This window comes from Mercenaria mercenaria, chromosome 6, assembly GCF_021730395.1.
Source record: "Mercenaria mercenaria strain notata chromosome 6, MADL_Memer_1, whole genome shotgun sequence".
Classification (NCBI taxonomy): Eukaryota; Metazoa; Mollusca; class Bivalvia; order Venerida; family Veneridae; genus Mercenaria; species Mercenaria mercenaria.
Window position 1 is genome coordinate 6,456,041 of NC_069366.1, and position 24,354 is coordinate 6,480,394.

General features: G+C 35.3%; 2 protein-coding genes across 11 annotated transcripts in view; one reads left to right on the top strand and one right to left on the bottom strand.

The window, feature by feature from the left end:
- Nucleotides 1–24,354, bottom strand: part of LOC123549809 (probable tubulin polyglutamylase TTLL9) — a 43,933-nt gene that overhangs the window by 18,853 nt on the left and 726 nt on the right. Inside the window, exons 1-9 of one of the 10 annotated variants that reach the window (XM_045338227.2) lie at nt 22,943–23,074; nt 19,067–19,135; nt 16,641–16,690; nt 15,956–16,042; nt 13,892–13,933; nt 13,448–13,486; nt 9,798–9,842; nt 2,001–2,060; nt 902–949 (exon numbers count right to left, since the gene is read on the bottom strand). In XM_045338227.2, the coding sequence (XP_045194162.2) occupies nt 902–949; nt 2,001–2,060; nt 9,798–9,842; nt 13,448–13,486; nt 13,892–13,933; nt 15,956–16,042; nt 16,641–16,690; nt 19,067–19,084 (389 nt within the window). In that variant the 5' untranslated portion in view covers nt 19,085–19,135; nt 22,943–23,074. Of the gene's footprint in view, nt 1–901; nt 950–2,000; nt 2,061–9,797; nt 9,843–13,447; nt 13,487–13,891; nt 13,934–15,955; nt 16,043–16,640; nt 16,691–19,066; nt 19,136–22,942; nt 23,075–24,354 lie in introns of those variants that run through there. The other 9 variants (XM_053545011.1, XM_045338228.2, XM_045338229.2 and 6 more) reach the window with 9 other exon arrangements.
- The window catches only part of LOC123549811 (sphingomyelin phosphodiesterase 3-like), a 35,734-nt gene continuing 34,438 nt past the window's right edge, over nt 23,059–24,354 (top strand). The window contains exon 1 of the mRNA XM_045338241.2: nt 23,059–23,192. The gene's annotated coding sequence lies outside the window, so the exon portion shown is untranslated. The remainder of the gene's footprint in view (nt 23,193–24,354) is intronic.

A 24,354-nucleotide genomic window follows, 5' to 3' on the forward strand; every position in this document is an offset into this window, starting at 1 on the left:
CTGTCTATCCACAATAATGTCTATCTTATAATCCACAGGAAAAGGCAAAGCAGAGTGATAAAGATTTCTGAAATGCTGTAACAATACTTCCTTCAAGTGTAAAAGAGAAGCTTTGTTATGTTGCTCTTAAAATACATTTCAGAGAGGTTGTAACATTTCACATACACAGTACAGTTAAATCTTGTGTTCCTAAACGACTGATGTCTACACAGACATTAGCCAAACTAAAACTGATTTTCCACACTGTTACCCTGTCATTTTTCTTAGCAAGACCTAAGTGTCTTTCAATGTAATCTTATAAAATGATTCATAACATTAATCTTGAACAAACGGGTCCCCATTCCATTAGTTTGTTCCAACTAAGTGCTCAAGCCCGAGTGTAGAATGTGCAGAAATAGTAAGAGAACTGAACTTAACCTTTAGCCTGCTGGTGGCAAGTGATTCTGCGTCAGTAAAATTTTAGTGAGCACCCCTACAAATAATAATAGGTACTGCCAAAACTGAATGACAGACCAGTCCATTTAAAATTTTAGAGTATTTTACCAGGATAACACAATAAAGGATGCCATCAGCTATTGCAATAGCATTACAACAGTTCAGTCCATGTGCAATAATCAAAACATGCCTCAGATGTAACTTAAGTATTTTAAATGGTTATATCTGTCTGTTCATGGGTAAAATAGGAAGTTTTGTCACACATGTAAACATTTCAGATATGTTAGTCTACAGAAACAGTTAATCACTGGGTAAAGAAGTAAATTTCAGTCATTTCATGGGTAACAGAAATCTAATATTTGCAGAGTTTATACAAGTGGTTATGCTTCCTGCAGGCTACCAAAAGGTAAGGTTTGAAATATAAATCATAACAGATTTTCTAGCTATTTTAGGACATGTAACTCACACTATTCGTGGGGTTGGTTGCGGTGTTGGAAACCCCCTATTCACAATGCTGCAAATCAAGAAAGTATGTATCAATTAAATACAGTAGGAAAGAAATATATGCAGGTGACTCTGTTTTGCAAAGCAATACCTTCCTGGCAATAAAAACATAAAATCTTAGCAGCTTTATTTAGCAATAGATAGCATATTTGTCTGGTAAGTGATATAATTTACTAACTATTCTGCCAGTACTTATTTTTTGTTTGGTTTAGAGGTTAGGTCATATGATGACTTTTCCAGCTTTTGATAGTACAGGAAAACCACAGGCATGGGCAGGCACCTAGGCAGAACAACTGGCTTCTAGTAAGTGAGTGGCAAGTGATTTAAAGTAAGTGACCTTAACCACTGGGCCAGAGGCCCCAAATTCTGCTAGAAACAAGTGTTTCAATATGACATGTTTCAAACCTTAAAGAAAAGCAGGCAGAACAAAAATCACTTGAATGTACCATATATATTGGTTATGATGACTAATATTTAATTTTAAAAGGCAATATCCAATCCTTCTACTCAGCATTCAGAAAAAACTGCATACAAAGCAAAGTTTAACAGCATCTATTTAATGCAGTAAAATTTAGATGAAACTAGAAAATAGAACCCTTCACAGGCATAAGCCATTACACACCTTTAAAACACAGCCCTCTAGCACTTCCTAATGTTTTTACAATGATATCTCTCATTTGACTCTAACATGTAGAGAGGAGACTAGAGAAGAGATACTGGACAGAAGTTTTCACAGAGAAAATTTCAGTGTCAGTACAAGGAAAAGAATAAACATTAATTATTTAAGGATTTCTCGAAAGAAAGTCTTAATTAAATAATAACTTTAACCATGTGCTGAAAAAATACTCACAGTAAATTTAAACATCACAATAAAATGGCAATGTGCAAATCAAATGCTGAAAATAAAAACTGCCATAACCTGTAAAACAAACAATTTTACTAATATCTATACTTCTGCTAACCTAAAAAATAACTGTTTTATCCTGAAACTCCTAGCAGTAGTTTACTATAAGGGGAGACCACTGCATTTGGAGACTGGCTTTCATTTGTGAGTTACCTACCTTGATTTTGTTGTTGTTGTTGTTCCTGTCATCTGGTTACTAGGTGTAGTAGTCTGGTTACTAAAACACAACACTCAACAAACATAGAGTTTTGAAACATTATTATGCACAACATGTACAAGCATAGACAAAAGTTTTAAATGTTAAACATTGACTAGCGAGTAACAACCGTTGATTTATGCAAGAAGTACCATAATGCCTTTGCCCAGCTACTACATGGATAAGATGTGCAACATTTTTATTAAAATATTGGATATGGTATTTCATTATGCTTAAATGGTAAACTGGCACATTTTTAAACAATATCTGTTGCATTACAAGATTAAATGATAAACAATGATTATGCAAAAAATCTGACTTACAGGTTTTGGAGCAAAAATGTTTTTTTTTTCTCCTTGAAAATAAAATTAAGATACTCTACATGATTTTGATCATATTCATTTAAATCTGTTACTTTTCCATTTGAATCTGCTTGCATCAAAATTATTTTTATCATTATGATAGGGGCACAAACAAGAAATCCCACCAAAAGGCATTACAGTACTGATATGGTAAAGACAAACACAGTTATATACAGATGTAAGACAATGGAAACATTTAGCTCACTAACAAGATATAAACAAACTTTTGCAAGAAAATACAAAGACAATAAACAGGCGAATGGTTCTGTACATAGAAAATAGCTTATTGTGTCAACTGCAGCATATTCATTTCTATTTTATCTTGACATGAAGGTGAAAACACATTACTACTAAAAGGTCCATGTAATATAACATCTGGTTGTGCAAAGGTATACAAATTTTAAACTTTAAAAGACATGTTCCTAAATGAGGAAGGACTTGTAGTAAGCAAGTCTACAAGATAGATTAAGCCCCGCCTATGATATCATATTTCTTTATTGTTTCTGTATGTAAGATATATACATATTTCTATAGAGAGAGTGTGAGTTTATACTTTGGATGCAACACACATATTAAATATATAAACCATCCTTCGGGTCTTGTTCTGTTTGTGTGTCAATAAGCCATCTCAATAAATTAATACATATATATTACAATGACGATATATATTACAATGGCGACGAGGATCGGATTATTTTAAACTGAGGATTAAGTGATTTTGTGACAATGGAAAATTTACCTGCTTTTCCCAAATTTGATGTTTACGCTGACGAAAATTCCCTAGGTGTTCGGTGGGACAAATATGTAGATAAATTGGAGAATTTATTTGTTGGGCTAGGTATAAATACAAGGAAAAGGAAAAAGGCACTGTTACTGCACTATGCTGGAGATGATGTATATGACATTTATGATACGTTAAATCTACATGGAGAGAGTGAAAATTACGATGAAACAAAAGCTGGACTTACAAACTACTTCAAACCTAGAAAAAACACTCAGTTTGAAATTTTCGAATTCAGGAATATTAAACAGTTGCACGGTGAAACGATTGACCAATATGTGACTAGATTACGACAAAAAGCTAAAAACTGTGAATTTTCGGACACTGAATCAGAAATTAAAAGCCAAATCATACAGGGTGTTATTTCGCAAAAAATGAGAATGCGATGTTTGCAAGATTCAGAAAAATCACTTAATGACTTACTTACAATGATGAGAACAATGGAAATTTCGAAGACTCAAGCAACAAGTATGTCAAAGGACACTAGTAGTCAGCAGGTAGTGCGCGTAAAAAGCAATCCACATTTTAGTCGGAAATCAAAGGGATTCGTACCACAACGTTCGCAACAACGTTCTAGTTCATACCAAGGTTTACCGCAAGCAGGCTCGTCGTCGGGAAGGCGAATCAGTCCTCAACAAACTAGCAAGAAATGTCGTAACTGTGGAGGAAAATACCCACATATATCACGTTGCCCCGCGCTTGGAGCAGAATGTAATTATTGCCATAAGAAGAACCATTATATATCTGTTTGTAGAAAACGTATAAAGCAGGTGACATTGATCGAGGATGAACAGCCGGATTTAGAAATTTTAACAGATGAATACACGACGGATTGCAATTCGGATGAATGTGATGTGCTATTTGGATTCATGTTAGATAGAAAGAAGGTGCCAAAGAAAAGAATAAAATTAAATGGTGTAGATGTGAATGTTTTGGTTGATAGCGGGTCATCGATCAATATTGTCAGTGAAATTGTCCTTAAGAAAATGAAAAAAACACCGGAAATCAAGAAAGCGACCACGAAAGCGTTCGCATTTGGACAGAAGTCTCCACTGCCATTCCAAGGTAAATGTTCTTTGCTTGTTGAGTCGGACTCAAAATTCGTGACCAGAGATTTCCATATCGTTACGGGTAATAAAGAATCATTGATTAGTTATGAGCTGTCAGTAGAGCTTAGGATTTTACCGCAGATACAATCTGTTCAAACCAAAGACGAATATGAAGGACTTACCGAAGAATACTCGCAAGTTTTCACTGGGTTAGGATGTCTGAAAAACAGAAAAGTTAAGTTTCACATTGATGAAAGTGTTGTGCCAGTAGCTCAGCCTCCTAGGAGAGTGCCATTTCATGTTCGTGAGCAAGTTGAGCAGGAACTTAAAAGTTTGGAGGATATGGATGTTATTGAAAAAGTGGAAGGTGTACCAACACCATGGGTATCGAACCTGGTAGCTGCTCCAAAACCAAATTCACCGAGAGAAGTAAGGGTGTGCATAGATATGAGGAAAGCCAACACCGCAATTAAAACAGAGAAAAATGTTAGTCCGACGGTGGATGATATAATCTTAACGTTGAACGGCGCAAAAGTGTTTTCACGTCTCGATCTGTACAAAGCATTCCATCAAATTGAACTGGATGAGTCATCACGTGTAATGACAACGTTTCAGACACATGTTGGACTTTTTCGATATAAACGTTTAAATTTTGGAGTGTCAGCAGCACCGATTCTGTTCCAAAATGAGCTTCGTCAAGCACTTCAGGGTCTAACAGGCGTGTTAAACATTGCTGACGATATCGTATGCTACGGCAAAACGCGTGAAGAACATGATATCAATCTGCGAGCATTACTTCAGCGTCTTCAAGAACGGAACCTGACATTGAACAAGAAAAAATGTTCATTCGGACAATCAAAAATCAAATTCTACGGATACGTGTTTTCGGAATCGGGAATTTCACCTGATCCTGACAAGGTAGATACAGTAAAAAACATGGACAGACCAAAATCTGTATCCGAAATCCGTTCATTTCTTGGTCTCACAAACTATTTGTCTAAGTTCATAGATGGCTATTCAGTCCTAACGGAACCATTACGACGACTTACACATCAGGATGTAAAATTCGAATGGAATGACGATCAGGAAAAATCGTTCACTTCACTAAAAGAGGCATTGACTAGTGACAAAGTCATGACGTATTTTGACCCGAGGAAAGAAACTGAACTCTGGGTAGACGGCAGCCCAGTAGGCTGTTCAGGAGTACTTATTCAGAAAGGAAAAATAGTGTCGTATGGAAGCAAAGCTTACAGTTCAGTACAAGCGCGCTATTCGCAAACAGAGAGAGAAGCTTTAAGTGCTGTTATCATGATTCAACATTTTCATTTGTACTTATTCGGCAAGCAATTCAAATTGATAACGGATCACGCTGCACTTCAATCAATTTTCAACAATGTAAAGAATATACAGTCACCAAGATTAGAACGTTGGCGTTTGAAGTTGTTAACATACGATTTCCAGACGATTTATAGACCAGGTAGTCTAATGATCTCAGATTATCTTTCCAGACATCCGCACGCGAGACACGCGACCAACACAGTAGCCGAACAATATATCAGTTTTATCACTGATAACACTTTGCCAGATGCATTGAAGCTATCAGACGTAGCAAAAGCTACTCAATCAGACTGTGTATTAAGTTGTGTCAAGAATGCAATAGAAACAAATGACTGGAAAAATCAGAAAGGCCAATCCGATGAAAGTTTTCGTTTATATGAAAATTTAAACAGGAATCAAGAACTTGCAGTTGCATATACCGATGAAGGATATGTGCCCTTACAGAAGAAAAAGGCCTGCTGCGTACTCTTGCTGTGTACATACAGCGTATATGATGCGTACATGATGTGTACTGAAATCAATAGTACGCAGGATATACACCGCACATACACCGATAGTACGTTTGTAGTACACTTTTGACATGCAAATGAGCTCTGCCGCGTACTACTTGCTGCGTACATGCTGTGGACTACATAGTACACAGGATGTACGCTGGAGGAATTTAGTATGCGGGAAATAGTACGCAGCATGTACGCGGCACATACACTTTTCACATGCAAATGAGCCTGCGGTGTACTACCCCTGCGGCGTACATGCTGTGTACTCCTGCGGCGTACATGCTGTGTACTCCTGCGGCGTACATGCTGTGTACTCCTGGCCCGAGTCCTGCGGCGTACATGCTGTGTACTTCTGCTGCATACATGCTGTGTACTCTTGTGGCGAAACTGCTGTGATAATGTAAATTCCTTACCCCACCAACTTTCGTATGCAAATGCTGATCATTTGGACAGAAAAAAACAGAAAAAAGATAAGTGACATGCATCAATAAGTATTTACCCTTACCAAAATAATGTAGATTGATGTTATCAAATAAATTAGTTCTCCATCCACTTTTCAATGAAATAAATCAAATTTTGTAGCATGTAATTTGGTAAACCTTTGAAGAAAATGGCGTAACTGCATCAAGGGGAAACAACTTTAATGCAACTAAATATAAGTGTTATGATTTATTATAGACGATGTGTGCGTAGTATGTATTTATTTTGATTAAAATCCATCTGAGAACAATCTAGGACTGGAATTATATAAGCATTTATACACTTTTACGTCCGTAAAAAGTAGCGCACCAAAAAATTGTGGATTGATTTTTTCCAATGGGGCGAGCGCAATTAGCCAAAAACGTTCTGAAAATATACGAGCAGCAAATCCGATGAACAACTTTTTAATTTGGTGAGGCCTTAATGAGTTAACATAATGAGCATTAAAGCCTTTATAAAACATGATAGAATGGTGTTTTGCTTAAGAGTATTCAAATAACAGAGAGAGCTATTAATTCTTCTCATTCGGGCGCTGTTGAGGCATTATCTTGGTAATTATTTCATGTATTACAAAATGTAATGCAACGAAGTTCAAATAAGGCTTTTCAATTATCCAAGTTAGAAAGCTCCAGGATTAATTCAAAATGAAAAAGAATATATTTTTACACTGCATGCAAGGTGCAGCTCAGAAATCACTAAGATGTAAGCTTCACAAATGAACATTGCAAATAGTTTGGCAAATTTTCATTGTTCAGAATACCGGTAATCTGAACTATTCTATGCTATTAAGATAAAAGTTACTCGGAAATCAAGTTCTTGCTTCCAAAAAAAAAAAAAAATGTACAAATCCTTCCTGCATGAAGTGTACTTCAGACTTTTACCTAAAAAAATTCAAAGTATAAACACCAAAAGAAAATGAACAAGTCCCTCCCGCGTATATGAAGTTTACTTCAGACTTATAAAAAAAACACTAAGTATAAATGCCAAAAGAAATTGTACAAGTCTTTCCCGCGTATATGAAGTGTACTGCACAAATTTCAAAGTATCTGCAGTGTACATGCAGTGTACTATTTTCTTGTACAAGTCCCTCCTGCGTACATGCAGTGTACTCCTTAAATTTTCAGAGTCTGTGCTGCGTACTTGAAGTGTAATAGTGACCTCCTGCGTACATGCTGTGTACTCGTCGAAATAGTACGCGGCATGTACGCGGCATGCGGTGTATGTAAAATGTACTCCTCTGGCGTACTACTGTGTTCGCGGCATATACACAGCAAATACGCAGCATGTACGCCACAGAGGCTTGCTTCTGTAAGGGTGTTGTTACGGGGTACACAGCTTTGTATACCAGAAACTTTGCAAAAACAAACAGTGTTACTTTCGCACGAGGGTCATCAAGGCCAATCAAAGTGCAAAGGATTACTTCGGGAATATTGTTGGTTCCCGCATATGGATAAAGTGGTTGAAGAAGCATGCAAATCATGCATTGTGTGCCAAGCTGCATCACCAGGATGTACTCCAGATCCGATAAAACCAACACCTCTGCCACGAGATGTGTTTTCTGAAGTCAGTTGTGACTTCTGCGGACCATTCCCGGACGGGTACCTGTTATTAGTGGTAATATGCGATTATAGTCGTTTTCCAATAGTTGAGAGAGTCAGGTCAACCTCCGCAGAAACTGTCATACCGCGTTTGGAATCAATATTTTCGATATTTGGATATCCAGACGTATTGAGAACGGACAATGGACCTCCATTTCAGAGTCGTACTTTCAGAGAATATGCTGATAAGTCGGGATTTAAACATAAACGAATTACTCCATTGCACCCACAAGGAAATGCAATAGTCGAGCGATTCATGGCACCATTGCAAAAATCAATTAAAACCGCAATAGCATCAGGTCAAGATTATAAGAGAGCGTTGAATAGATATCTAATGAATTTTCGCAATTCGCCACAATCTTCAACACAAAAAGCTCCAAGTGAATTAATGTACAATCGGAAAGTAAAAACGAAATTACCATCAATGACATTTGAAAAGCAAGACACAGATGTTCGCGACAGGGACAGTCTGTCAAAATCGAAAAACAAACTTTATGCGGACAAGAACAGAAGAGCACAGCCAAGTGCATTGAAAATGGGAGACCGTGTGTTACTAAAACGAGAACAACGTAACAAATTTGAGACAATGTTTGACCCTACACCTGGCATTGTCATTGCTAGGAAAGGTTCAATGCTAAAAATCAAGCACAGAGGAAAGGAAATTACACGAGACGTGTCAAAGTTCAGGGTAGTTCAAGGTGGTCATGAGCCGGCGCAGACGAAACCTGCAGATACTGTATTTGCATCACGTCAAAGGTCGCAAAGAAAACGACGACCGCCTAGACGTTTTGTCAATGAATAATTGGATTAATCAGTGACATAATTTCACATGTTTCAGTGCACAGGATTAGTCACCTAAGTGTTGTGTGGGCCATAATAATGCCCTATTTGCTACCATAGCAGTGTAGTCATTTTATATTCGCTTGCTGGATTTATTATTCTTTGGACAAATGATCAGTGTGTAAAAATATTATGTTACTCTTGGGAATTATTACTTGTCTGTTTCACAATTACATTATAATTAGTACTTGGGCGGTAGAACTCAAAACTTAATTTATAATTTTGATAAAAATAATAGTTGATTGTATACATTTTAGGGTTTTGAGATAAAACACGAAACTGTTAGATAACGACGGAACATTCCGAGGACTTTCCCAGGATATTTCAATTTACAGTGACATTGTAAAAGTACTTAGCTAAAGCAGATGCTCTATAAACTGATTAGGTTGATAACAAGGGTTAATGAACTTTGCTGAAAAAAAGAGGAGATATTATGATAATAGACTTGCTAACTAGCTTATTTCATTAGAACAGAATTTTCATGTTTTGAGTATATATTTGAACTTTGATTATTTTAAACAATTTATGTATTCTGATTATTGATGAGTTCTAATCTAAAGGTAAAGGAGGATGTAGTAAGCAAGTCTACAAGATAGATTAAGCCCCGCCTATGATATCATATTTCTTTATTGTTTCTGTATGTAAGATATATACATATTTCTATAGAGAGAGTGTGAGTTTATACTTTGGATGCAACACACATATTAAATATATAAACCATCCTTCGGGTCTTGTTCTGTTTGTGTGTCAATAAGCCATCTCAATAAATTAATACATATATATTACAATGACGATATATATTACAGGACTAACCTTGTCTTTGTTGTTGTAGTTCCCCCAGTAGAGGAGGTGGCTGGTCTGCAAGTAATCCATCAATGAATAATGAAACATAAAATATCTCTTGCAACTAATGCCCATCAGCACTGGTATTTCTTTCTACACTACAGGTCTGTTCACCAAATATAACATCTAACCACAATAAATAGTAAGATTTCTCCAACAAGATAAATTACAAACAGGAACTAAATGTTCAGTAACAAATGGGAACTTTCCCATAACAAGTCCAACTACAAACATGTACCAAATGCTCCACAAGAAATGGGAGTTTCTCCAACACCATCAAACAGGAAACAAGAGGACCATGATGGTCCTGAATCGTTCACCTGTTCCCACATGACCCAGTTTTGAGTATGACGTTGTTTTTTTATTATTTGACATAGTGACCTAGTTTTTGAGCTCATGTGACCCACTTTTGAACTTGACCTAGATATATCATCAAGATAAAATTCTGACCAATTTTCATGAAGATCCATTGAAAAATATGGCCTCTAGAGAGGTCACAAGGTTTTTCTATTATTTGACCTACTGACCTAGTTTTCGAAGGTATGTGACCCTGTTTTGAACTTGACCTAGATATCATCAAGGTGAACATTCTCACTAATTTTCATGAAGATCTCATGAAAAATATGGCCTCTAGAGAGGTCACAAGGTTTTTCTATTTTTATACCTACTGGCCTAGTTTTTGACCGCATGTGACCCAGTTTCGAAACTGACCTAGATATCATCAAGGTGAACATTCAGACCAATTTTCATGAAGATCCATTGAAAAATATGGCCTCTAGAGAGGTCAAAAGATTTTTCTAATTTTAGACCTACTGACCTAGTTTTTGACCGCAGTTGACCCAGTTTCAAACTTGACCTAGATATCATCAAGATGAACATTCAGACTTTCATACAGATCCCATAAAAAGTATGGCCTCTAGAGAGGTCACAAGGTTTTTTTATTATTTGACCTACTGACCTAGTTTTTGACGGCACGTGACCCAGTTTCAGATCTGACCTAGATATCATCAAGGTGAACATTCTGACCAATTTTCATGAAGATCCATTCAAGGGTATGGCCTCTAGAGAGGTCACAAGGTTTTTCTATTTTTAGACCTACTGACCTAGTTTTTGATCGCAGTTGACCCAGTTTCAAACTTGACCTATATATCATCAGATAAACATTCAGACCAACTTTCATACAGATCCCATGAAAAATATGGCCTCTAGAGAGGTCACAAGGTTTTTTCATTATTTGACCTACTGACCTACTTTTTGAAGGCATGTGACCCACTTTCAAACTTTACCTAGATATCATCAAGGTGAACATTCTGACCAATTTTTATGAAGATCCATTCACAAGTATGGCCTCTAGAGAGGTCATAAGGTTTTTCTATTTTTAGACCTACTGACCTAGTTTTTGACCGCACGTGACCCAGTTTCGAACTTGACCTAGATATCATCAAGATAAACATTCAGACCAACTTTCATACAGATCCCATCAAAAATATGGCCTTTAGAGAGGTCACAATTTTTCTATTATTTGACCTACTGACCTAGTTTTTGATGGCACGTAACCCAGTTTCAAACTTGACCTAGATATCATCAAGGTGAACATTCTGACCAATTTTCATGAAGATCTTATGAAATATATGGCCTCTAGAGAGGTCACAAGGTTTTTCTATTTTTAGAACTACTGACCTAGTTTTTGAATGCACGTGACCTAGTTTCAAATATGACCTAGATATCATCAAGTTAAACATTCTGACCAATTTTCATACAGACTCCATGAAAAATGTGACCTCTAGCGTAGTCAAAAGCAAAAGTTTACGCACGGACGCACACACGGACGACGGACGCTGCGCGATCTCAAAAGCTCACCTTGTCACTTTGTGACAGGTGAGCTAATTATACTCCACATGAAATGTAAAGTTTTCCCCAACATGATTAATTAAAAATAGCAATTAAATTTACAAAAGAAATTGAAAGTCCCCACACTAACACTGTCAACTAAAACAGGTGCTTAATATTCCACAAGAAGTGGGAAGTTTTCCATAACATGATCAACTAGAAATAGGAACCAAACATCAAAAAAGAAATGGTAAGTTTCCCAACATGAGCAACTAAAAACAAGAACTAAAATATTTCACAAGAAAATGGAAGTTTTGAAAATGTGGTAAACTACAAAAAGGACATATTATCAAACAGTTTACTAGGGAAGTGAAGCAACACAATAAACTACTAACAGGCAATAAATATTTCACAAGAAACGGGAAGTTTCAGAAACATGACAAATACAAACAGGAACAAAGTATTCCTCGAGGAATGACTGAATGGAATTAAATATATTACACATGGAATGGGAAGTTTTCTCCAAAATGATAAACTACAAACCAGAACAAAATATTTCATAAGAAAATGAAAGTTTTTCCCCCCAACAAAAATCAACCAGAAACAGGGACCAAATACTTCAAAAGGAACGGGAAGTTTAGGACAATAATGAACTAAGTATTCTACATGAAATTAGAAGTTTCAGAAAAACATGATAACTAAAAACAAAACAAGGGTGCCATAGTCACAAAATACGCCCATCAAGCGCTTGTGGAAACATTTACCTTTCATATTCATTTTTAAAATAAAGGTCACAGTGACCTTGACATGTTACCTATTGACATTGACCTCCAAATGTGTGTCATTGGTGACCTAAAAATGAACTTTGAAGTCAACAGGTGGAATCAATCACCTGTCATATGCATTTTAATAAAAGAAGTCATAGTGACCTTGACATCTGACCTACTGACCTTGACCCAAAATGAGCGTCATGGGTGACCTGCATATAAACATCGTGACAATAGCTTGAGGCATTCATCATCCCACTAAAAGGCCATACAAGAAAATTTCATTCTTAAATTTGACCTTTCTCTGTGACCTTAATGAGCTTAGACCTAGGGACCTGGTTCTTGCGCATAACACTCTGTCTCATGGTGGTAACCATTTGTGCCAATTTACATCAAAATCCTTCCATGCATGCAGAAGAAATGCTCCAGACAAAATTGTCTTTCTTGTATCTGACCTTTGACGCCGCCCGCCCACCAAGTACATTCCCATAATACGTCCCGTCTTTCAGACGAGCGTATAAAAACTTCGTCTTGGTACGGACATTTCTACATTTCTAAATATCAAAATGTTGTCTTTTCAACCTAAGCTGACTTACTTTTTCAACAATCACTAGTAATCAAATGCAAGCTGAATTTCCTCTTACTAGCAAAAACAAAACAGCTTTTATTTTTGAAAGATAAAACAGTATACACTCTTAATTAAAATCTTTGTTCATGCATTGTGTATGACACATCCCCACTGAATATGCTTGATTGAAAAATATTATAATGTCCAAAAACAGGGCATATATCAACAAAAAATAATAGAAAGTCAAGACAATATATGCATGTCCACTTCCTGTTGACCAAAATACCAGTTCCATCTCCACTGGATAGAAACTATAGGAGTTGAGAACACAGGTAATAGTGATAGATGGACAATGCAAACACTATATGCCTCTGTGGGACATCAAATATAAAGTCTTTTCATGAATTAATTCCTATAAGAAATAAACCCTCCAAAACATGTGCAAAGATAAATACCCATTTTTGTCCTTGGCTGGCTGACTACCAGTTGCTGAACTAAAACAAATGATAAGCAAACAATTCTATTTAAACTTTTTGTCCATGATCAAAATTTATAATATCAGATATTTTCAATGTGCAGAAGAAAGATGGTAAAGTTGTATTCCTTTTTTTAAATTTATTTTTTGAAAGACACATTTTATAGCTCTATACATCCAAGCAAGTACAAGCTTACAAGCTAGAAAGTTCAGAAGAACAACACATATATATGTATCTGTTACACAAAAACACATGAAGATCTGTTGACAATTTACTACAGTCCTGAGAAAAGTGAGAAGTTGTGAAATGGCAAACATGTTCCTATCAAATATTTTATCTTTTACATGTGAAAAATGGTGATGGCTATTTTCTTTTATAGGTCTAATGTAAGCATGTAAATATTATGCTGGATCTGACACTTACCCTTTCTGACCTGGCTGCTGCTGATTGGCTGCTGTGTTAGGACTGTGAATGTCAAGGTCACAAACGTGAAAAAAGGTCAAGGTCACAACATGACACAAAATAAAAATAACACAACTGGAACTCAACTTCTCAAGGTCATCTGTACAATTTCAAAGAACTTTTACTTAACAGGTACCATTTGAAAAAAAAATTAAAAAATTGAGTTGGTCTAACTGAAATGAAATGAAAAGTGGGAAGAGAAAGAAACAAGATGAAATAATATAAATCCTGACTACATGTTAAAACAGAGATGGATTTGGCCTTCTTGAAGCTATTGAGTTTCAGATGTGATAAAAATACATTGATACATAATACATTTACAATATCTCATGCAAACAAAACCAACCACAAAAAGCTCTTGATTAATTGCACACTTGTGTTTAGTAAAATAATTATATGAAATATATATTATTGTTCTATTTCAACATCATTCATTTCATATAATATCATAAAAAGTAGTATACTGTAAAACAAGAGCACCGCCTTGCGGGTGCTGACGCTCATCTGATTTTTTTTAGTGTAATAGAAATATTGTCCTACCCATGATTTTCTAAGTCTAAAAAGGGCCATCATTCTTGCAAAAAGCAGGATAGAGTTATGTTTCTTGATGTACAGTGTCCACTTATGATGGTGAAAAACTGTTGCAAGTTTTAAAGCAATAGCTTTGATAGTTTAGGATTAAAGCTGACCTAAACATAAAACTTAACCAAGAAAACTGATTTTCTAAGTCCAAAAGGGGCAATAAATCTTGCAAAAAGCAAGATGGAGTTATGTTTCTTGATGTACATGGTCAGCTTATGATGGTGAACAAGTATTCCAAGTTTCAAAGCAATAGCTTTGATAGTTTAGGAGAAAAGTTGACCTAAACATAAAACTTAACCAAGAAATCTGATATTTTCTAAGTACAAAAGGGGCCATAAATCTTGCAAAAAGCAAGATGGAGTTATGTTTCTTGCTATACAGGGTCAGCTTATGATGGTGAACAAGTATTCCAAGTTTCAAAGCAATAGCTTTGATAGTTTAGGAGAAAAGCTGACCTAAACATAAAACTTAACCAGGCAACGCCGACGCCGACGCCGACGCCGACAACCGCTCAAGTGATGACAATAACTCATCATTTTTTTTCAAAAAATCAGATGAGCTAAAAATGTATCTGTTAAAGTGTATCCATTTTACCTAATTAAACTAACATAATGCTGATACCCATATATCAATATACTGCACACTGACTGAATGACTTGCCACTCAATAATCAAAATTATTCACACAAGGTCTATAGGACTGAGGGTCAATAGGTTTGATTACTGAACAGCCTGCCATTCAAAAAGTATTTCATTACATGACATTAGAAATTAATTTTCAGTTTTATTTTAAATTTTTGACTTTCTAGTTAGGTAAACATTGTGTTCAATACAGACTGGCCATAATGCACAAATTATGAATATGCACAAAAAATATATATTAATGAGTCAGAAGGACATAAGGAGTCATGTAATTTAAAATCAATCATTTTGGCCACTGACAAATTCTATGGAAAGGGGTCTGACACATTAAATGTGGATGGATTGAGTTTAATGACTTATTTCTGTGTCTAGGATACATTACAACTCAATTGGAAACAAAAGTAAGTCATTTAACACAAACAACCCGCATTTAAACACAAACCATCCAGGGGCCTGACAAATCACTTCCTTAGTGAGTCAATAAAAGTTTATGCTAACATCAGCGCACTCAAAGACTTTCTTTGTAACTTATATCATAACATAAGGTTTCAAATGATTGTTTTCTCATGATTATATAGAAGCCATGTGACAGTCTGACAACTGGTTGAATAAATTCAGTCACTAAGCTTTAATACTCAGCACAAAAAAACTCAGCAAGAATGAAGAAAGAATCAAAGTTTACTGCATAACATATTAATATATATTTAAAACAAAAATGAAAATCAATTGGTTATCAGTAAAAAAAAAAATCATTCAGACACACAAAACAAATGACAAATGTAAGATGACTCTGTTAACCTACCCCGACACTTCTTGCCAACCTGGCCGAGCCCGTAGCACATCCAGTATTGTGTTCTGCATAGAACATTTGTATCGAATTTCCCTGTCACTTAAATATAAAATAATTTTAGTGTCAACAATTATGACAATGATTAATTTCTTTGAACTTGCATTCAAACACTTCATGACCTACTTCTATCTACACAAGAATTGTTAAGCGCTAGACACCATTAGATCAAAGTAACAGAAGTGGGTGTGTTTACTTGACAATGTTGACTCTGGTTTGATACTGCCCCAACGAGCAGTAAGGACAGTGTTGGAGTCCCTCGCCTTAAGGTGTTTACAAAAAGCAACACAGGAACAAATTATTTTTATTGATGGATTTCACTGACTGAAAAGTTTGTAACACACAGGAACACCATCAAATTTTTCAACAATAGGTCCATCCCTGGACAATCAAGGGTGCAAAACATTTAATTTTTTTATGATCCCACTTCATAATCAGATACCTTTTACAAAATAAAAGAAACTTATGGTAAACCTGTACATTCAGCAGTGGTGTGGGCCAATAAATCTGAAGGCTAACAGTTTGAATCTGCAGAGTTCAAACCTGCCCTAGAAAAAGGACATGAAAGTTACTCCATTACACTTTAACCTTAAAAAGTATGTAAGAACAACTAATATGGCATAATATATTAGATACTTACCCAATTGGTCCTCTGTTCCTATTCCCCTTCGACTGCATATACCCAGGTACCTGATGAAATAATAAGGCAAGTCTTTATAGCAGTCAATTTTTAGCAGTTTTATTACCCAAAAGTTAACCATTAGCCTGCTGGCAGCAAGTGATTCTGCCTTTGCAACCAGTACAGACCAAATTTTCTGAGAACACCCCTTTGATTAATAAATGATATTGTCCAAATTAAATGATGGCCCAGTCCATTTTAGAAATTTAGCAGGCTAAAAGTACCAAGAGAACCATTTATTTATCTTCCTTCGCAAAACTCAGACAACTAGTAAGATGTCAAAGCTGTTGGCAAGCAAGAGAGATATTTTGGAAAAACAGCCAAAGGTGTGTAGGATTTAACATAAAAGCATCAAATGCATTTGAATGTAGTCTGTTTTTTTTTTTTTTTGAAAGCAAGAATATAAATGAATTATAGATATGCATAGGTGTTTCGAGATCAGCTTGATAAATTTTTAAGGTAATGCTTAAGTCTGCCTCAAAATATAATTAAAATTGATAAAATTCTGGTTTATGCAAGAGAAAATGTTTCACGATTTTAATATTATAACCAGTTTTCTTTATAATAACTTGCTATATACACTATAAAGCTATTGTAAAGAATACAGTTTCACCTTCCTGTAAGATCAATGTCAGTTATCCATTTTTTTCCCTCAAGTAAAAAAAACAAGAGGGCCAAGATTGCCCTAGGTCGCTCACCTGAGAAACACACCATAACAGTGTAAACATGTTTGACCTAGTGATTAAATGGAAACAAATATTCTGACCAATTTTCATTAATTTTGGACCAAAAATGTGGTCTCTTAAGTGTAATCAAGTATTTTCTTCAATTTGACCTAGTGACTTAGTTTTTGAGCCAAGATGATCTACATTTGAACTTGACCTAGATTTGATCAAGGCAATCATTCTGACCAAATTTCATCAACCTCAATTGAAAAATACAGTCTCTATCGCATACAAAACGTTTTTCTTTAATTTGTCCTAGTGACCTAGTTTTTGACCCCAGATGACCCATATTCAAAGTTCAAACTTGACCTTAATTTCATCGAGGCTATCATTCTGACCAAATTTCATGAAGATCAATTGAAAAATACAGTCTCTATTGCATAAATAAGGTTTTTCTTTGATTAGACCTAGTGACCTAGTTTTTGACCCCAGATGACCCATATTCTAACTTGACTTAGATTTCATCAAGGCTGTCATTCTGACTAAATTTTATGAATATCCAGTGTAAAATGCAGCCCCTGTTGCGTACACAAGGTTTTTGTTTTATTTGACCGGGTGACCTAGTTTTTGACCCTAGATGACCCATATTAAAAAATCCTCTTAGATTTCATCAAGGCAAACATTCTGACCAAATTTCATGAAGATCCAGTGTAAAATGCAGCTCCTATTGCATACACAACGTTTTTCTTTGATTTGACCTAGTGACCTAGTTTTTGACCCAAGATGACCTATATTCGAACTTGACCTAGATTTTATTAAGGCAATTATTTTGACCAAAATTCATGAAGATATATTGAAAAATACAGCCTCTATCGCATACACAAGGTTTTTGTTTGATTTGACCTAGTGACCTTGTTTTTGAACCAATATGACCCATTTTCGAACTTGGCCTAGATTTCATCAAAACAATCATTCTGACAAAATTTCATGAAGATCAGTTGAAAATACAGCCTCTATCGCATACACAAGGTTTTAATTTGATTTGACCTAGTTTTTTATCCTAGATGACCCATTTTCAAACCTGGCCTAGATTTCATCAAGGTAATCATTCTGATCAAAATTCATAAAAATCAACTGAAAAATACAGCCTCTAACGCATACACAAGGTTTTTCTTTGATTTGACCTAGTGACCTAGTTTTTGACCCCACATAATCCATTTTCATACTTGGCCTTGATTTGACCTAGTGACCTAGTTTTTGACCCATGATGATCCATTTTCAAACTTGGCCTAGATTTCATCATGGTAATCATTCTGATCAAAATTCATGAAGATCAATTGAAAAATACAGCCTCTTTCGCATTCACAAGGTTTTTCTTTGATCTGACCTAGTGACCTAGTTTTTGACCCCAAATGACCCATTTTCGAACTTGGCCTAGATTTCATCAAGGTTATCATTCTGACAAAATTTCATGAAAATCGACTGAAAAATACAGCCTGTGTCACATACACAAGCTAAATGTTGACAGAGGACAGACAACAGACGCCAGAAATCGAGCGATCACAAAAACTCAGGTGAGCTAAAAAAAAAAAGATAAAAATAAAAACAAATAGGTTAGGCTCTGAAAAAGGCAGTTGGTTCCTGCTTATCCAATTTTATCTCTAATAAACAAATAATGGCTACAAATAATGTTTAAACATAACTATAATTTAAAAAGCATACCCTGGTTATTTTTGACATTTTGCAAAAATATTATGTGGTCCGTTCTGTTTACAGTGTGTGACTGGAGGCCTGAAATAAACACAAGAATGATGTGAACACTGTATGCCACATGAGTTATAAAAATGCTTGGAAGAATAAATTATTAAGTCTAATATACTGGATAACTGTTACTCCAAACAATTGTAAATCTGACATGAAATTCTGACAATACATGCATGTGAACTTCATGTTGATGATGTATCCCAGCAGTCATTCAAACTGGATAGAAACTGTAGGATTAGTGATTAGTTCAGTTCATAAGGTAGAGATGTAATTGTAGAAAAGGAAAAGGGGCACTCAGGAAAAAATAATATAATATGCTAATGTCCACTTCAATGTTGATGACATATATCAAGTTTCATTTGAATTGGATGGCACTGTAGAAGAAAAAGAGTACAAATGTATAGAGTTAGTGGGAATGCTGTAAAGTCCTAAACTGGAAATTACTCGAAAAAATAATAACTGGACATAAAATTCCTGACAATATGCTATGTCTACTTCATACTGAGAATCTAAACAGAGTTTCATATGAACGAGAGGGAAATGTAAGATGAAATGAGTACACAAGGTAAAGATTAATTGTAAAATTAAGAAACAGAACCAGTTTTCCAGTTGGATAGGCAGTGCATAATTTCATATTAAAAAGTTAACTAAACCCGGGAGCAAGAAAAATTTTGTTTAAAATCATTACAGTCATGCAATTCAAAACACAGCTGGATAGTGGCCTTTGGTAGGTGGGCCCAATTCATACGACCAGCCTATCCGGATCACATGATTGGTACTACGAAATGTGCCATGATGTCTTGATCCGGCTCATGGGTTCTGCACATCGTCTTGATGAGGTTATCATTTGACCAAAGTTTCATGAAAATCCTTCAAGGGATTTAGGAGTTACAGAGCGGACACAAAATGTTACGAAAGGACAGAAGATGGAAGGACGGACAGAGACCATTCCTATACTGTAAAATCATTAAATTTCGTGGGCATGAAATTTCGTGGTTTTGGTCAAAACGGCAATTTCGTGGGGATATGAATTTGTGGATTTCAACCTTTGAACATAAAATTTTACTTGTTCGTTGGGATTAAATATCGTGGATTGACTCAACCACGAAATCCACAAAAATTAGTCCCCCACGAATATTAATGATTTCACAGTAACCCCCCACCACTTGTGGCGGGGGATTAAAAAGGCCCTGTTTCAATAAAATGCTCTTTTCCCAAAATGAGCAATTATCGCGTATGAATTTCCATATTTGAAAAGCCAGGGCCTCTTCCCAATTTCATGATGAAAAGCCCTGAATTTGACGTTAGATTGTTTTATATTTGTGACGGGCAATCTAACGTTAAAACTTTGAAAGACCAAAATAATGGAGGATAAATCACATGACACTGTCATATGTAAAGTTATTGGTTTTATCACTTGCGACTATGGTGATGATGATATAGACACGGTAAACATTAATCGTGTACTGTACATAAATCACCAGCAAATTTGTATTTTTTTTAGTAATTATTTGATATTTTTTACATAAATGACTGAGGAATTGAATCCCATTTTCATACATGCAAGTTTAATTCAACTTTAGCTCTTATTCACATCAAAACCCAAATCGGCAGCAATGAAAATTTCATCGGAAATTTCCTCCACTATTTTGGTCTTTCGAGTGTTAGACACGAGTGGATATTGCCCATAAGGTCAGATATAATTAAATGCCGGCTTTGGATTGGTTGAAAAAAGTGTAGGGAAACCCGTAAGATTCAATGAGACGTAAGCTGATTGGATAAAAAGGTTATGTTTACAATCATAAAATTTGTGTCAAAATCAAGCAATATAATGTTTTCTGAGAAATTAGGAACATTTTACTAGTGTCTGGCTGAATGGTTGACTTTAAAATTCTGTATTTAGTATAGTTGGTGTCAGTGGGCATTTTGCCTCTAAATGCAATTCAAGAAAGGCAGTGGCTAGGATTACGGTACCCTAGTCCTAGCCTCCGATTCTAGGATTCCGTATTCTAGGAGATGTTCCGTATTCCTAGACAACCCTATGAGGATAGGCTAGGGTTACGGAAGTTTTTATAAGCCATCAAATATATGTTGATGCATGCTTAAATGGTGTTGTAAACTTACGTATTTTACTTAAAATAGCGATTTTACAGGCCTGTTGCAGATTTCGTAGTATCGATCCGCCATTTTGGTTTAGACTTATATTACGTGGAATTACCATTGTCATCATTCTTGGTATTATACGTGAGCGTCATTATTCTATGTAAAAATGTTTCAACTTAAAAATAATCGTTTTTAAGATGTATAATTGTTGTATTTTTAGAGTCTGATGTAATTTTTGAAAATACAGTATCTTTTTTTTTATTATTCCAATGTTCTCTTCTCTATTTTTTCTTTTCTCTTCCTTCTTTTCTTTCTTTCTTTTCTTTCTTTTATTATTTGTTACTAATTACTCTGTTTATACACCTGAAGTGAGTGTTCCAAACTGTGGTCGATTAAATGTTGAAACAACTGTACATAGAATGACGCTCACGTATAACAATTTTACCAAGTAGGACGACAATGATATTTCCCCGTAAGATTAGTCTAACCCAAAATGGTGGGTCGATACTATGAAATCTGCAACAGGCCTGTAAAATCACTATTTTGAGTGAAATACGTAAGTTTACAATACCATTCATACATGTATCAACATATATTTGATTCCTTATAAATACTTCCGTAACCCTAGCCTATCCTCATAACCTGGGTTGTCTAGGAATATGGAACTTCCGTAATCCTAGAATCGGAGGCTAGAATTACGGTACCATAATCCTAGCCACTGCCTTCAAGAAAGGGGGTAGGTTTGTCTGAAGAAAAATTGTAAGAAATTTGATTGGACAAGCCTAAGCTTATATAAAATTGCTATTTTTATGTGTCTGAAATGCTGTCTAGTCTAAATAATGAGACCTCGGCTAGACCGATTTTACATTTTGATATTTTACGTTGTCTACCTAGAGGTCTCAACCAGTAACAATCAAAACTGTGGTGGAAACTGTGGTCGATTGAAATTACGATTTTTCAGTAGTCACGATTTTTTTTGCCCTAACAGCTTACCTGTTGTTTTAAATCATAAATAGTAAATTAAAAACATAAGTACATGACATAATTATCAAGAATTTCTGTTGTAAAAAATTTAAACCTCTAACATTTCAATCGTCTTCATGTAATGGCGGTCGGAGGCGTTACCAATTGAAAACGCTTCATGTAGTAATGTGTTTACCTGTATCGGCCATTTTCCAATATGTAGTACACGCGATTTAAACCTCTAAATTTTTTTAACTGCCATAGTTTGAAACTTTTTTAAGGAATCTAGATAATATATACATCATTGGAAAGGAAAAATTACAGGCTTTCTATGTATGTATTTCTTTTTTTGATCTGTTGCGTTATCATAACATAATTACCGCCCAACGGATTCCGTTGGGTGTTATTTACATAAAGAAGGGGACAGTGCTATCACATTCTTTTCCTTTTCTGGTTTGTACTCGGCGGCGGATATCGACATGTCAAAAAAATATTAATGATATTCAACTCTCGAGTACAATTATTTGGACTAAAACGCTGTCTTACTGAATAAATCACACTTTAATTGTCATTTCTCAATTTTGGGGCATGTGACAGGGTCATTTCTTATAATGGCAGTCTATGGACATAGTAATAGGGGTGTCTGACCATAAGAAAAATAACTCAATATTTCCTAGCCTAGGACCTAGGCTCCAAATTAGTTAGACTAAGATACCAACTAAAACATTTTTCTTGCGACAAGATATTTTCATTGAACCATTACTTTACCTGATTGTTCTTAAATGGGAGTCAAATATTATGAAACGCTTGGAATTCGTGCGACAACGTAATTTCATGCACATTGAAAAAAAAAGTACAAAAAACGGCTGGAAGTTCGTTTGTTTACACCGTAAACCGTTCTAGACCGGAAGTGCTTTTAGCATCTCAATGTCGTAAAAGTTCAACAGATCAGATCAAAGGTCTGGTCATTGTAATGTTTCAGAGCTTGGGAGGGACAGTACAAACTTCCTATTTAGATGTAAGTAAATTCGCCTTTTTGTTCCTTATTTTATTGTCTATTATGCGCACTTTTTTGTCAATAAATGATTTTTTTCATTTCCTTTATCAGGTCCAAAGTTTTGGTCAGCTTTGATTACAAGATGAAAGTCCTGTTTTGGGGCTTCTAGGGCCTATATGTGTATGAATATGTTGTTTGAGCATAAAATCTAACGATAAATTTCTACCGGTTTTTTAAAGTCATGTCCTAGATTTTGACACCTTACAACTTGACAGAAGTAACAAGTGCCCACAGCTTAAATTGTTTGTTTTTTTTCTGGAGCACTTGCACTTTAGGAGTCCCTATAAAAATAGTAGTTTAAAAATGTCTTAAGTATTAAAGGTTAAAGGGGTAAATTTTTTCGGTTATAGGGCTGTTGCCCCCACACCCCCACCCCAACTTGCTGTGTATGCACACTGTATACACTTACGGGGACCACAAAGTGCATTCTACCCTTTCTTTGAGCTGCATGTATTTGGTTAATATTAATGTGACTTATTCATCATTTACAAAGGAAGGTTTCCCTTTTTTTCTCGCAGATTACTAAGCAATTAAGAGAACTATTGGTGCATATATATTTAAGATGCCAGTCTGCACCCTTTTACCGGTATGTCTTAAAAAAATCATGCAGTGCATGAAAAAGAAAACTTGGCACGAGTTAAGAATTAATCAAAGTAACTGCATTGCATATTGATATATAAATACTTAAAACAAAAATGAAAATCAATTGGTTATCATTTAAAAAACAAGATACTGAACACAAATTAGCTAGATCTGAGAAGTGACTTTTTTATTCACGTTGAGCATTCATTTAAATTTTTATGAACACCTGAATTAATGGTTTGCAAGGTTATTTTCTTTACTGCATGTGGTCATTACTGACATCACAGGATATGATTGAAAAATATATATATATAGGGTGCTATTCTACGGACCCTGTTGTTAGCATTTAAGTGTTGTAAGTGGCTTCGCACCATGGTTAAGTAAGTTCTGTGTGTTTGAAACATAATTATATTTTTCTTCAACATAGAATTGAATTTATAACTTGGCATTCGGAAATTCAGTAGATTAAAAAAATAGTGTTTAATGTTCAGTTTCCCGTTAGACTGATTTGATCCACTGTACTGGGCAGTTGTCACAAGTG